General features: G+C 38.0%; 1 protein-coding gene across 5 annotated transcripts in view; it reads right to left on the bottom strand.

The window, feature by feature from the left end:
- Positions 1 to 11,842: 11,842 nt before the first annotated feature.
- Positions 11,843 to 15,453, bottom strand: part of LOC127450404 (DENN domain-containing protein 4C-like) — a 124,491-nt gene continuing 120,880 nt past the window's right edge. For all 5 annotated transcript variants that reach the window (XM_051714498.1, XM_051714517.1, XM_051714508.1 and 2 more), the window contains exon 34: positions 11,843 to 15,375. In XM_051714498.1, coding sequence (XP_051570458.1) covers positions 15,239 to 15,375 — 137 coding nt within the window. In that variant the 3' untranslated portion in view covers positions 11,843 to 15,238. The remainder of the gene's footprint in view (positions 15,376 to 15,453) is intronic.

Here is a 15,453-nt window from a genome sequence, read left to right as displayed (position 1 = left end):
GCAATGACATTCGTACATTTTTAGTTGTTACTTCAGTGTCTAAATATGTCGTGGGGCCACTACACGAAACAAACAAACATGGTAACACTTTGTTGTGTTATGTGGACCAAAGAGAAAATAAAAAAGACAGGAAATATTTGTGTGACGCAATTTGTAGCCAAATGTTTCCCAAGAAAAGGTGTTGCAACTGTCATTGTTTTTCAGGCAGGATACTTACTCAGGTCTAAAACAACAGTTTTTGAGTACATTATATGTTCCTGTTTTGCCTTTTTCACGTCATAATTCTCACATTCTTGCATTGGTTGCATTGCTTCTAAGGTGCAATGTTAATAATATTGGGAATAATTTCAGTAAAAAAAACAACAAAAAAAACAATACACTTAGCACACATTTCTAATTCAGTAAGGACATACCCATGAAAAAAACAAAGGCTTGTAAACAATTTCAGCCTTTGTGGTTTCTCTATACAAATTTGCCTCTACAAGATAGTTTGATAGCCTATAGTCTGTCTGTAGAACATATTGGGAAAGGGATCTTTATTTGAAATTACATAGTAATTTCAAATAAAGGTAACTTAAAGGTGCTGTAAGCGATTTTTTCATGGAAAGGTTTGCAAAAAAAATGCTCCTACTCCCTTAAAGATATTAATGAAATAAGTGTCCTGAGATATCTCAACGGTCTCTGTGATAGCTGTAGACTTTGTAAACACCAAACAAAAATATGTCATTGACGCTTTTCACCTGTCAATCATTTTGCTCGTTCTCATATTATTGTAGTTGCAGCAAATTATTGGAGAAAGGTATAGCTGTAGGCATTGCTCCAAAAAGGGGCGTAAGCTACAAATCGCCATTGAAGATAAAGGGAGCCCCAAACCTAACCCTTTCCCTAAACTTAACCGTGAGTGGAAGTGACGCCCCCTTTTGGAGTTGGCACAACCCCCTTTTGAAGTAGCCCCAACCCATTTTGGAGTAACCCCGCCCTCTTTTAGAGATTCCGCCCCCATCTGGTGGTCTCCGGCCGACAGCTATACGCACTTTGAATTATTGAGGCTTACTGTGATTTTTAAGCCATGTTGTTCATAACAGTTGTCTGTTCAGGGCACTATTTTGGTGCTGTTGTTTTAAACAACAGTTTCTACACGATGTCGGTCTCAAGCTCATTTGTTATCTATGGTGTGCAGGGGGAAGAGGGGGCGTGGCTAATTCAACGGTTCAGTCTCGTTGAAGTAGAAGGGCTGAAATCGCTTACAGCGCCTTTAACTGAATCAAGTAAACCCAACAAAATGCAACATTTCAAAATAACTGAACTGAAACTTTTTTAGAGATATGCTAGCTAGTGACAAATAAATCTGAACATTCTAAACGCATGCTGGTGGGAAGCACTATGCCAGGGGATTTCAATTAAAGTTCCAAGAGGTCTGGTCTCTAAATTTCCTTCCATGCAAAGGTCCAGACAATAACTTACATAGTGTCAGTAGTCAGTATACTGTAGATATTAAATGACATAAGGAATGCTTAATCAATTTTATGAAATAGTTATTATAAATTTACAAGTTGGCAGCAATAGTACTTTGTAAAAGAAGAAAATCATAAAGTCAAAACAGTCTCTTCAAAATTAGAATCAGAATGAGCTTTATTGCCAAGTATGCTTACACATACAAGGAATTTGTCTTGGTGACAGGAGCTTCCAGTGTACAACAATACAAAAACAGCAGCAAGACATATATAATAATAAAAACTAAAACCAATTATACACATATGTACAGACACACACATACATACATACACACATACACATGAGTAGTGCAAATCTAATACAATCTGTTATCTGTTATGTACAGTGCAAATACAAATCTGTTATGTACAGTGCAAATTGTATTTATTTATTTTTATTTTTTTTCAGTGGAATGAAATGGCAGAAGAGGTTGGATGTGTTGGATAAATATAAGAAAGACTAAACTGTGTATTGCACATAGTTATTGCTCAATGGGTCAATTTAACTGTTCATGAGATGGATAGCCTGAGGGAAAAAACTGTTCCTGTGCCTGACAGTTCTGGTGCTCAGACCTCTGAAGCGTCGGCCAGAAAGCAACAGTTCAGAAAGGTAGTGGGCAGGGTGAGTGGGGTCCAGAGTGATTTTTCCAGCCTTTTTCCTCATTCTGGAAGTGTATAGTTCTTGAAGGGGGGGCAGGGGGCAACCAATAATCCTCTCAGCAGTCCGAACTGTCCTTTGTAGTCTTCTGATGTCTGATTTCGTAGCTGAACCAAACAGAAAGTTATTGAAGTGCAGAGGACAGACTCAATGACTGCTGAGTAGAACTGTATCAGCAGCTCCTGTGGCAGGTTGAATTTCCTCAGCTGGCACAGGAAGTACAACCTCTGCTGGGCCTTTTTCACAATGGAGTCAATGTGGGTCTCCCACTTCAGGTCCTGTGAGATGGTAGTGCCCAGGAACCTGAATGAATCCACTGCTGCCACAGTGCTGTTTAGAATGGTGAGGGGGGTCAGTGTTGGGGTGTTCCTACAAAATTCCACAATCATCTCCACCGTTTTGAGCATGTTCAGCTCAAGGTTTTTTTGACTACACCAGACAGCCAGCTATTCAACCTCCCTTCTGTATGCAGACTCATTTTCATCTCGGATGAGGCCAATGACAGTGGTGTCATCTGCAAACTTCAGGAGCTTGACAGAGGGGTCCTTGGCGATGCAGTCATTGGTGTAGAGGGAGAAGAGTAGTGGGGAGTGCACACATCCCTGGGGGGTGCCAGTGCTGAGTGTACAGGTGCTGGAAGTGAATTTCCCCTGTCTCAAAAGCTGCTGCCTGTCCATCAGAAAGCTGGTAATCCACTGACAGATAGACATGGGAACAGAGAGTTGGTGTAAATTTGAAATACTGTTAGCTAAAATTAAGTAGGCCTATAAATAGAATAATAAATATCAAATAATAGAAATATTCTCATGAGAGCTCCACTACTAGTAATATCACATTTCTGGTTGTTTTTCCTTGCTATCTATGCCAGAGATGATGACATTTTTGATTAATTTTTTACAAAAATAATCTGTTTGTGAAAGACTTTAAACATGCTGATCATAATAAAGGCAATTTTAGAAGGAAAAAAATTAATTGTTTAAAGGCGCTCTGGAAGCACGTTGTCCTGTCACAAACCTGGTTTTTGCTGAACGGTCGGATTCATTTCAGACACATTAAGTTCACTTTGCTTACTTTCTAGTTTTCTGCAGCGTGTTTTAGCGCAAGAATGATGTCAGTATCTATATTGCTGCTCACTGTATTTTTCTATACGGCACGCGATTGGATAAGACGCGGAACTCGTCATGAGACTAATTTGCATAAATGCATGCAATTGGATAGGACGCTATCCGGGTAGGGATGGGCGATACCTATAATTTCAAGTCCAATATCGTCGATAACAATACCAATACCGATACTTCTATTAAATTGATTTGTTTTTTGCGATTTATTGGGATTTAATGGGTAATTTAAAATATTATTTTTAGTCATAATTTAAGTCATTATTATTATTATTATTATTATTATTATTATTATTATTATTATTTTACATTTGTGAGCCTAAACAGAAAATTATTAGACTTCTGTTTTGTTTTTTCCTTACAAAATTAACCATGGTTTCACTACAGAAACTATAGTTTAACCATGGTTTCACATATTTAATTCAATAACTGTACATACCCCTACCTTGAACACACTGACGTGCACAGAACTGGGCTCCTTTCATTCACAAATCTAAATGTGCCCTTCACAAATGTAAAGGTGCCCTTTTAAGCGGAGGTGCCTTAACGAGCACCCCCCGTTCTTGCATGTGCGTGAACAGACCGGGGTAACATACGTCATCGGTGTTCTTTAAAGGGAACGGTTGTTAAGTGTATGATGTTACCCGGACTGTAATGTAAGAGGCACAGACAGGAAGTAAATCATTGTATATGTTGATCGGCTGGTCCCGTTTCGTCCTTCTACGTAACATAACGATCGGATGGAGCCGAACAAGAAGTAAAAAAAGCAGAAAGACTTAAGTATTTCCGGGAGTACTGTAGGGAAGGCACATACACAATAAACTATACTCATTTATAAACACCAGTGTAAATTATCGACTGTCCTTTCCCAGCAAAAATGCCCGTGCGGGCCCACCACGGGCAAGTGTTGGTTTACTGTGGGACAGTGTGGGCAGGGCAAACCCACACTAATACCACGCGGGGCCCACAGCAGTTTTGCCCTTTGGGCCCCCATGAGTGTTTTCTGTGGGCAACTCCCTGTGGAGAGAGACCTGCCACCGCCGCAGGTTTCACAATTTGAGTTGAATTACTGAAATAAATGAACTTTTCCACGACATTCTAATTTATTGAGATGCACCTGTAGTAATTTTCTGGTAATTTGATAACTATATGTTATGTTGATGATTTGTAAACCTGCTTAAGCAATAGTAGCTGGCCAACATTTTTTATGGAGAGAGTGTGATTGGGGTTGGCACATCAGTATTTTGGCTGAATTGGCTAGCACATAAGATATAAAAATAATTCATAATTCATTACCATCATGCAGTATTTACGTATAAGCTCAATATATCTAAAAAGACACACACATACTGTATAAACACACATGACTTTTACATACAGTATATAATGTATGTATATATTTAAACCTTTATTAATGTGTGTTATTTGGCATATTGCACACATGATAAAAATGGAAAACATCTTTTATTTATGGTTTTCATTTTATACATTTCAGTTTATAAATAATGGTTAACACAGTATTTATTCAAGTAGATGAATTTGCATTATTTTAGTGATATTGGGCTCTATTTTAAGAGTGCTAGCGATAAGCTTAGCGCAATGCCATAAGCCATACACGCAAAGTCAGTGGGCATGGCCAGGAAGTTTTGGCATTTTTGTGCAAGATGCGCAAAGTCTAGGCGCAAGTGGGTTTGGCAAAATTTTGCCCGCAACGTGCAAATATCCTGGATGATGGTAGCACGCGGTATGTATGCAGCATGTAGCTTGAAACATCACGTTTGCTTATGTGGTGAGCTTATTACATTTATTTACACTGTGAAAAATGTACATGCACTTCAACTTTAAGTTTAACTGCTGCCTTAAAGTTTTAAGTTAAATCAACATAGCTTTACAAGTAATTTAAAAAATAATTTTTACAAAAATAATTACAAAAATTAAATTGCATTATTTTACATTTAGTCTTAAAAACAGTCTAAATGTAAAATAATGAATTGGGAAAACTTGTGAGTTAAAATAACTTTTAAATCTGCATTGATTTAAATTAAAACTTTAAGGCATCAGTTAAACTTAAGTTTTAAGTTAAAGTTGATTTTTTTTACAGTGTAGGAGCAACAGTGTGCCGACTTTGGTGTGAGTTTTTATGGATGTACGTTTTTGGGTCGTGCACCTGGATTCAAACATTGTTTGGATGTGCATGCTTTCTACGATTTTTGATTCTGAATGAAGGCAGCACATTCATAAGTCACTAGTGCCAATGTACTGTTACATTATGAACCAGATAAACATGAGAGAGAGAGAGAGAGAGAGAGATAGATAGATAGATAGATAGATAGATAGATATGTCTTAAGTAATGTTGTGATTGAAATTCGTCCTTGGCTGTCAGGTTATGAAACGCTTTTTATATGCCAGAAAAGTTACACCACCGTTAGTGCTAACTGGATATTGGTTACGTTAAATTATGAGAACGTAAGTAACATTAATCACATTTTATCAACTGACACACAAATCATAGCCAGTATAACAGTGATGGTATAGGCACACACTTCACTTCTAATGGTCAATTTGGATTTTAAAAAATTAATTTACTTTTTTGACTACATAACTTTAATAATTAATTAACAATGGTCATTAAATATGCTGTGGTATTGCATTCCTTTATCTTCTATGTATAACTTTAGATTTAATTGCACCAGTGTTATTACAGTTAAAAAACAAAACAAAAAGAAAACCAGCTAAAACAATTCTCATGAACTAAAATAAAAATAAAAAGTAAAATGATTGGAAAAAAATAAATAAAACGAAACTAAATACATTTTTCATATCCCCAAAACTAACTAAAATAAAATAAAAATGATCTGAAATTAATTTTTGTTTTTAATACTCTTGGGTGAATATTGTCAAGCAGAAACTTTTGGAAATTTTATATTTTTTGATGCATTTAATTATGATCCAAACACACAAAACCTAACATTACACCTTTATAGAACACTTGGGATGCCTTCTACCATAAGCAAAAGCAAAAATTTAGAAATTCTTAATACTGAGAAGTATAACTTTCGAAGAGCCTCTTTTCACAAAATCCCAGAGGAACAATGATTCTCTAGAAAATATCTACAAAGTAATTGAAATAAAATGTCTTATACACTGTTACATCATAAATAATTATGTAACATTTACAAACACTCAACCTCAAAGTCCAGTCATTTTTCTTAAATATTGCTTTTCCCACCGGAGTTCATGTGCCACACATCCCAGTGTAAAATTTAAAGAGAAAATATGAAAATTATCTACTCACCCTCATGCCATACCAGATGTTTATGACCTTCTTTCTTCTGCTGAACACAAAGATTTTAGAAGAATATCTCAGCTATGTAGCTTTATACAACACAAGTCAAAAGGGTCCAAAGCTTTGAAGCTCCAAAAAGCACATAAAGGCACCCCATAAGTGGCTTAATTAATATCTTTTTAAAAATTAGACCATCTTTTTGGGTGAGAACAAACAAAAATGTAACTCCTTTTTCACAAAAAATATTGCAATTGCAGTATACAGGAAAGACCAGCAAGGAGACTGAATGTCAAGATAAAGGGTGCTGCCTTTGTGCTTTTTGGAGCTTAAAGGTTTTGTAATGTGATGACTTGCATTCTATGGACTTACAGATCTGACAGATTCTTCTAATATCTTTGTATGTGTTCAGCAGAACAGAGAAAGTCAGACACATCTGGGATGGCATTAGGGTGAGTAATTAATGAAAGATTTTTTTTTTGTTTTTTTTTTTTGGGTGAACTATTTTTACTATTTAGTAATAATTTATAATGAGTTAAAGAAATTAATATAGACACAATGGGGTTAAAGGGTTAGGTTAGGTTTAGATTTTTTAAATGATACCAATTTCAGTCCAGCTCTCACACGATCTGTTGTGTCACAGCCAGTTCTCACACACGATCCATTACATCACAGCCAGCTCTCAGATGCGATCAGTAAATGTCACAGCCAGCTCTCACCTAGATCTGATGCAAAATCAGGAGCTTACATCTTGCGCGTTCTTAAAGTGTGTGTGTGACTCAGAGGCAGCTGAACTTTGAGTAGTGGTTTCAGTGGAAGTTTGAATCACACTTAAAATGCACTGGACAGGACTTTGTCAAAAGGATATTAACCCCCGATGAAAGGGAATGTGCAGTGTTGGAACCACTTTCAAACAGCATTTACAAGCATGTTTAAGCGCATTATCAATATCACACAAAGATATCACCTGACAAATGTCTGTACCCACATGTGCTCAATCATGCTGTGTTTAAGCAGTATTTTACACTTGACAAAATTTTACAGTGCACAATCATGAATTTTGTCATCTGATAATTGTAACATGAGCAGGATCAGTTGTAAGACTGTATGTTTAGTACCAAACACTGAACTGCCCTATATCTGAAAGTAACAGTGGTGAGCAAACACTGCATTAGACAGTGATAATCACTATGAAAATCAGGACAACATAATAGTGGCCAAACAGTTGCACTACATGAATGTAGTAGTGAAACAGTCCTGTACTCGGCTCACTGGAAAAGATGATAGGCTGTCAGGTAAGACAACAAAAAACGTCTTGGTTACTGATGTAACCTCTGTTCCCTGATGGAGGGAACGAGACATTGTGTCGATGTAGTGACACTAGGGGTTCGATCTTGAGAGCCCCAGTCACCTTTGCTTAAAATAGAAAAGGCCAATGAAAATTGGCGAGTGGAATTTGCATGCCACTCTCCACCCTGGACATACGGGTATAAAAGGAAATGGTGTGCATCACTCATTCAGATTTATGCTGAGGAGCTGATAGAGAGTCCCGGCCATGTCAGCGGCCGGTTCAGCGCTGCTGCAGGAGGGACACAAAGTCTCGTTCCCTCCATCAGCAAACAGAGGTTACATCAGTAACCAAGACGTTCCCTGTCTGTCACTCACCCGGCGTTGTGCCGATGTTGTGACACTAGGGGTTCCTATAGGAAATGCCGCAGGCACTGAACCGTGTCACGAGGCATGGAAGAGTGGACACGGGCCAGCTGCTGCATGCCTTGCAACGTGCGCTTAAACATGTCGTGACCTTCCAGCGAGTTAGGTAATGCATCTCCCTAGTCCCGTTAAGGGGGGAGAGGGCACTTACCCAAGTAGGCTACTGGCGGTGCCGGTACAACACATTAAACCCGCCCTGAGTCAGACCACTTGCATCGCTCAACAGCTCGTCCGGACAGAACGAGCGTGCTGGGGGATGTAAGGTTTGTGGGGGCTGAGCCGGCGGAAATGCTCCCATGTCCACATCCAGATCACCCGCGGTGCTTGCCGACCCGGCTGGCTGAGCATCAGCCCAGGACGGACCAGGTTGGGGAGCAGCCGCGGTGGCTCCTTGCTTCATGAAGAAGGAAGTGAGACATGACCGCAAAGTTCTCATGGGCATGTTCTCGCAATGAGAACATAACCCTTCCATGAAAGCCACCTCGGCGTGCTGGCGCCCCAGACACTCGAGGCAGATTTCATGGGTATCCGGAGGGGAGAGATAACGGCCACATCCAGTAGCGCAAACACGGAAGGACGTCTTTAAAAAGACACCAAGCGTTTGCGCGAGCTCTTTTAGAGGAAATATACTCTAATATACTCTTTTAGCACCTGCAGACTCAGGCTGCCGAAGTGCCCAGGGGAAACAGAGCACTCAACTGTGTGAGGGTGACCGCTGATATGAGCCATAAGAATCCAGGGTGAAATGTGGGTGAAATCTCCATTCTCCGTAAAGTAAATCTGCTTCCGTGCTTATTATGCCCAGGACATGCGTTGTAATGAATAAGTGTGCACTGCTCCACACAATCAGTTTCTGTGTATTTAGTTGAGTCAAGCGTGTACCTCCTGGAAATTTATATATGCCAATTTTAGACACAGGAAGTGGGGCAAATCATTAGTGAAGGTTTGGAGCATTGGCTTCTTCCTTGCTGAGCAGCCTTTCAGGTTATGTCGATATAGGACTCGTTTTACTGTGGATATAGATACTTGTCTACCTTTTTCCTCCAGCAACATCTCAATGTCATTCATCTATAGGAGACAGAATGCGTCTCCTTCCTGAGCGGTATGATGGCTGCATGGCCCCATGGTGTTTATACTTGCGTACTATTGTTTGTACAGATGAACGTGGTACCTTCAGGCATTTGGAAATTGCTCCCAAGAATGAACCAGACTTCTGGAGGTCTTGGCTGATTTCTTTTGACTTTCCCATGATGTCAAGCAAAGAGGCACCAAGTTTGAAGGTAGGCCTTAAAATACATCCACAGGTATGCCTCCAATTCAGTACACCTCCTATCAGAAGCTAACTGGCTAATTGTCTAAAGGCTTGACATTATTTTCTGGAATTTTACAAGCTGCTTAAAGGCACAGTTAACCTAGTGTATGTAAACTTCTGACCCACTGGAATTGTAATATAGTCAATTAAAAGTGAAACAATCTGTCTGTAAACAATTGTTGGAAAAAATTTTCATGCACAAGATAGATGTCCTAAACGACTTGCCAAAACTATAGTTTGATAATATGAAATCTGTGGAGTGGTTTAAAAAAAAAAAAAAAAAGAGTTTTAATGACTTAAACCTAAGTGTAAACTTCTGACTTCAACTGTGTGTGTATATATATATATATATATACAGTGGTGTGAAAAAGTGTTTGCCCCCTTCCTGATTTCTTATTTTTTTGCATGTTTGTCACACTTAAATGTTTCAGATCATCAAACAAGTTTAAATATTAGTCAAAGATAACACAAGTAAACACAAAATGCAGTTTTTAAATGATGGTTGTTATTATTAAGGGAAAACAAAATCCAAACCTACATGGCCCTGTGTGAAAAAGTGATTGTCCCCTAAACCTAATAACTGGTTGGGCCACCCTTAGCAGCAACAACTGCAATCAAGCGTTTGCGATAACTTGCAATGAGTCTTTTACAGCGCTGTGGAGGAAGTTTGGCCCACTCATCTTTGCAGAATTGTTGTAATTCAGCCACATTGGAGGGTTTTCGAGCATGAACTGCCTTAAGGTCATGCCACAGCATCTCAATACGATTCAGGTCAGGACTTTGACTAGGCCACTCCAAAGTCTTCATTTTGTTTTTCTTCAGCCATTCAGAGGTGGACTTGCTGGTGTGTTTTGGATCATTGTCCTGCTGCAGAACCCAAGTTTGCTTCAGCTTGAGGTCACAATCTCCTTCAGGATTTTTTGGTAGACAGCAGAATTCATGGTTCCATTTATCACAGCAAGTCTTCCAGGTCCTGAAGCAGCAAAACAGCCCCAGACCATCACACTACCACCACATTTTACTGTTGGTATGATGTTCTTTTTCTGAAATGCGGTGTTACTTTTTCGCCAGATGTAATTGGACACACACCTTCCAAAAAGTTCAACTTTTGTCTCGTCAGTCCACAGAGTATTTTCCCAAAAGTCTTGGGGATCATCAAGATGTTTTCTGGCAAAAATGAGACGAGCCTTAATATTCTTTTTGCTCAGCAGTGGTTTTCGTCTTGGAACTCTGCCATGCAGGCCATTTTTGCCCAGTCTCTTTCTTATGGCGGAGTCATGAACACTGACCTTAACTGAGGCAAGTGAGGCCTGCAGTTCTTTTGATGTTGTTGTGGGGTCTTTTGTGACCACTTCGATGAGTCGTCGCTGCGCTCTTGGGGTAATTTTGGTCGGCCGGCCACTCCTGGGAAGGTTCACCACTGTTCCATGTTTTCGCCATTTGTGGATAATGGATCTCACTGTGGTTCTCTGGAGTCCCAAAGCTTTAGAAATGGCTTTATAACCTTTTCCAGACTGATAGATCTCAATTACTTTCTTTCTCATTTGTTCCTGAATTTCTTTGGATCTCAGCATGATGTCTAGCTTTTGAAGATCTTTTGGTCTACTTCACTTTGTCAGGCAGGTCCTATTTAAGTGATTTCTTGATTGAGAACAGGTGTGGCAGTAATCAGGCCTGGGTGTGGCTAGAGAAATTGAACTCAGGTGTGATAAACCAGTTAAGTTGTTTTAACAGGTGGGGCAAACACTTTTTCACACAGGGCCATGTAGGTTTGGATTTAGTTTTCCCTTAATAATAACAACCTTCATTTAAAAACTGCATTTTGTGTTTGCTTGTGTTATCTTTGACTAATATTTAAACTTGTTTGATGATCTGAAACATTTAAGTGAGACAAACATGCAAAAAAATAAGAAATCAGGAAGGGGGCAAACACTTTTTCACACCACTGTATGTATATATATATATATATATATATATACATACATACATACACGCAAATAAATTAAGTAAACCTTACAAGACACTTTTGTTAGTTTAATTTAAGTTCCTTTGGTTACATGATTTTGAGTTATATGAACATGGGAGGATTTAATAAAACTGACAGTTTAATTGTTTTGAGTGCAAGATTCATAATGAAATGTGAATGACATATAGTGACCATCCCTTCCATGGGCTTCTATTTGAGGTTCAAAGTTTATAGCTATTTTGAAAGAAAAAGTGCAGTCAATGAGTATAGCATTCCAATTTCATGCATCAAACCTATACATTTCTTAAGTCTTTATTTGGGACAATCAGTCATATTCATTAGTCATGTGATTTGCTGAATTTGTGTGACAAAAAATAATGCAGTAAATTCTAAACTAATAATCATACTTTGTTACAGGGAAAGTATACAAGTTACCAAGACACTTTAGCCACAGTCAAATCAGGGCAACATGTATTTATTGCAGTGTGACAAATGCACATCCACTTCACAGGATGGCAGAGGATACATTGTATGAACCAATTTGAACATTTCTCTGATATGTAATTTCAAACCCTTGTCATGATGAGCCCTTCTATTAGTTTTTAACTATAACTTCAGTCCTTCAATTTGTGGTTTAAATAAATCTAGGTACAGAGATAATACTCACACATTGCTTTAAGTGAGCCCACAATATCAAACTTTTACACGGCATTAGTTTAAGACCTGTTAACCGCATGAAGTCTACATCAGTCTTGATGTACAATTTCACAATTTTCACAACATTATATTATTTGCATTTGTCAGTGTTATCCCTTCTTGAAGTTAATTCTACACATTTACGGCAGTAAAATACTGTAATGAACACAATTATGTCAGGATATAATCTGAGTTTGAATGCTATATTAGTACATTATTTGGGACTTTAAAGTCGGTCAAATCAAGGAGTTTTTGTTTGTAGACAGATAAGAGGCCATACTTATTGCATACTTACATACTGATTAAATCTTATCCCAATAAATAATAAAGTTACAGATGAGGATTCTTAAACAGTTCGATGCATACTGTATAACCTCAAGAGTTTTTCCTCTTTTAAGTGGCCAAGCAATGCAAACATTCAGTCTAACAATGAGATAACGATACACCTGCTCTACTAGGACATACAGTATTTCTACCCACTACAAAAATGCATTATGAGGTATACATACAATATAATCTTTTTTTCTTTTGTTCTCACAGAACATTAGTTTGTATTCTATATATAGTCCGCTCTGGGTAAAACAGCTTTTATTGATTTGTATTTACTGTGCTCTATTGTTCTTGGGAAACTTGTACTAAAGTCACAAACAATACAGTTGTGTACATGAGTATCACATACTAAAACATCTCCTGGATAATGATATGACTTAATAGTAACGTCAGATATATGTTGTTTACACTTAGCTTTTTTCAAGGGACCAAAAACCAAGGGAGAATGTTGCAATTACACTGGCTATCAAAAATACATATATTCAGTAAAATAAAATAGTAAGAATTAAAAAGATAAATAACTTAAGGCAGACCAATTGCACTCTATCATGTTAATTTATTAGTAAATAAATCTTATTAATTCTTAAAAATTTTACAAATCCTATAAATTCTACCTTGACTTGATAACAAGGCACAAGAACAATTTCAATTTCTTCACTGATTCATTCGCTAATGACAGTATCTGGAAGGTTTATACATCCTTTGGATTTGCTTGTACATTGGGACTGCAAAACTGGACTGATTTTAAGACTGAGTTTTCTGCTCAGAAAATTAATGGATACTAGTATCCCACAAGACTATATCTAGGAGATAGATAAAAAAAAAAAAAAGAGATGTACATTCTTGTATGAGGTTCTATGGACGTTTTCCTTTCGATGTTAAAGCGTCATTGCTGTACACATACAGTGTGAAGAGATTACAAACTGTAATTTTGAGCATGTGTGAAGAAAAATAAGCATGTGTATGAATGAATAAATGAATAACAAGTTAAATCACTTCATAAGTTGACTCCTCAATTCCCAAAGCATTTCATGATTTTCCACCAATACATGTCATAAGCCAACATTAAAGGAATAGTTCACCCAAAAATGCAAATTTGCTGATAATTTACTCACCCTCAGGCCATCCAAGATGTATATGACCTTCTTTTTTCATCAGAACAAGATTTAAGATTTTTAGGAAAGTAGGTTTTTAGCTTCAGCCAATGCAAGTGAATGGACATCAATTTTTGACAGCCCAAAAAGCATATTTAGGCAGCATCAAATTAATCCACACGACTCAAGTTGATTAAGTAAGTCTTCTGAAGTGAATCGATTTGTTTTTCACACAAACATATTGCTAATTAAAAGCTCTCTGTAGCTGTTTGAATTGACCTAACTCTCGTGTGAAGTACGTTCCTCTGTGGTAAGCGGAACTTCTGAATTCTCGCATGAACGCACCAACGTGATGACGTCACATAATGACATCACGTGACAGCGACGTGAGGCATTGAGTGTTTACAGGAAGCAATTTTTTACAGTTAATAAAGTTTTAATTAGCGATTAGTTTTACACACAAATGTATCGATTCACTTCAGAAGTCATTACTTGATCGGCTGGAGTCGTGTGGATTAATTTGATGCTGACTAAGTGTGCTTTTTAGACCTTCAAAAATGGGTGTTTATTCACTTGCATTGGATGAAGCTAAAAACCTGGGATACATTCCTAAAAATCTTAAATCCTGTTCTGATGAAGTAAGAAGGTCATATACATCTTAGATGGCCTGAGGGTGAGTAGATGATCAGCACATTTTTATTTTTGGGTGAACTATTCCTTTAAGGTCTGATGTGTATTTTTAAGAAAAAATACTTAATATTTGATTACTATACCATGACTCGTAATGATTCCACCCTCTCTTTAAGACATTAGAGATGCATTCTGGAATGTTATGGAATTAATCTGATTGTCCGCTGTCACAGTATGTTGTTTTAAGGTGAGGTTTAGCCAATTTACACACATATTTACACACACGCAAACCTCTTGCGTAACGTTGCACTGTGACACTCAAGTCCCATGTTAAGCCTGATGGGCTCTGCGTTTAAGACTCCACTGAAATCTAGATCAAATTCCCTCACTTTGAGAAAGGCAACAGAGTTCGAATATCCCAATATAGAAAAATATATATATAAAAACACAATGCAACAATGGAGAACAATAAAGCAACCATTTCTGAAAGTGCACATCGAATAAGACCATTTTCACTGTCACCCCTCCAGAACGCTCTCCCCATGTCCACAAGACTCCTTCCACAGGTACATTAGGCTGAAGTTAGAAGGGCAGTGTTGAGAAACGTCCGAAGTCTTACAGTGAGAAAATTTTTCCACCCTGCACCGAGTTCATCATTTACTTCCATTGTAGTCTGAACAGAGCTCGCACACAAGAGTCAGTTTTCAACATCTGATGGGCGACACAGTAAAAACGGCGTTTCTACCCGCTGTATGGCTGGCGCACTAGACACTCTCAGGAATTTCAGAGCAAAGGAGCCAATACATTTTTATTCTGGTAGATGATAAAAAGTAAAAAAATTTGGGAGATGGTGCAAACAAACGAAATTACTGTACAAGAGTTTGTGCTCCACAAATCATCATTCGGTGTGTGCCTCAGAACTTTAACAGTCACTGTGGGTTAAATCAGATAAACGGGGCTCCGAAGCACTTGAGACACCATTGCACGCTATTGCTAGGTGGTTTGTCAATGGGGGACAGGACTTTGAGCTGCTCTGTGCTAAGCTCATTGTATGCAAGACGGTATTCGCGATCAAAAGCCTCTGTGAGGGAAAAACAAAGCAGAGAAAGGTTAAGAATGAATGTATGAAATCAATATGAATGTAACAAAAGCATTTTCT

This window comes from Myxocyprinus asiaticus, chromosome 2 (assembly GCF_019703515.2).
Source record: "Myxocyprinus asiaticus isolate MX2 ecotype Aquarium Trade chromosome 2, UBuf_Myxa_2, whole genome shotgun sequence".
In the NCBI taxonomy this organism is placed as follows: domain Eukaryota; kingdom Metazoa; phylum Chordata; class Actinopteri; order Cypriniformes; family Catostomidae; genus Myxocyprinus; species Myxocyprinus asiaticus.
This window is presented reverse-complemented; position numbering and strand designations above follow the sequence as displayed.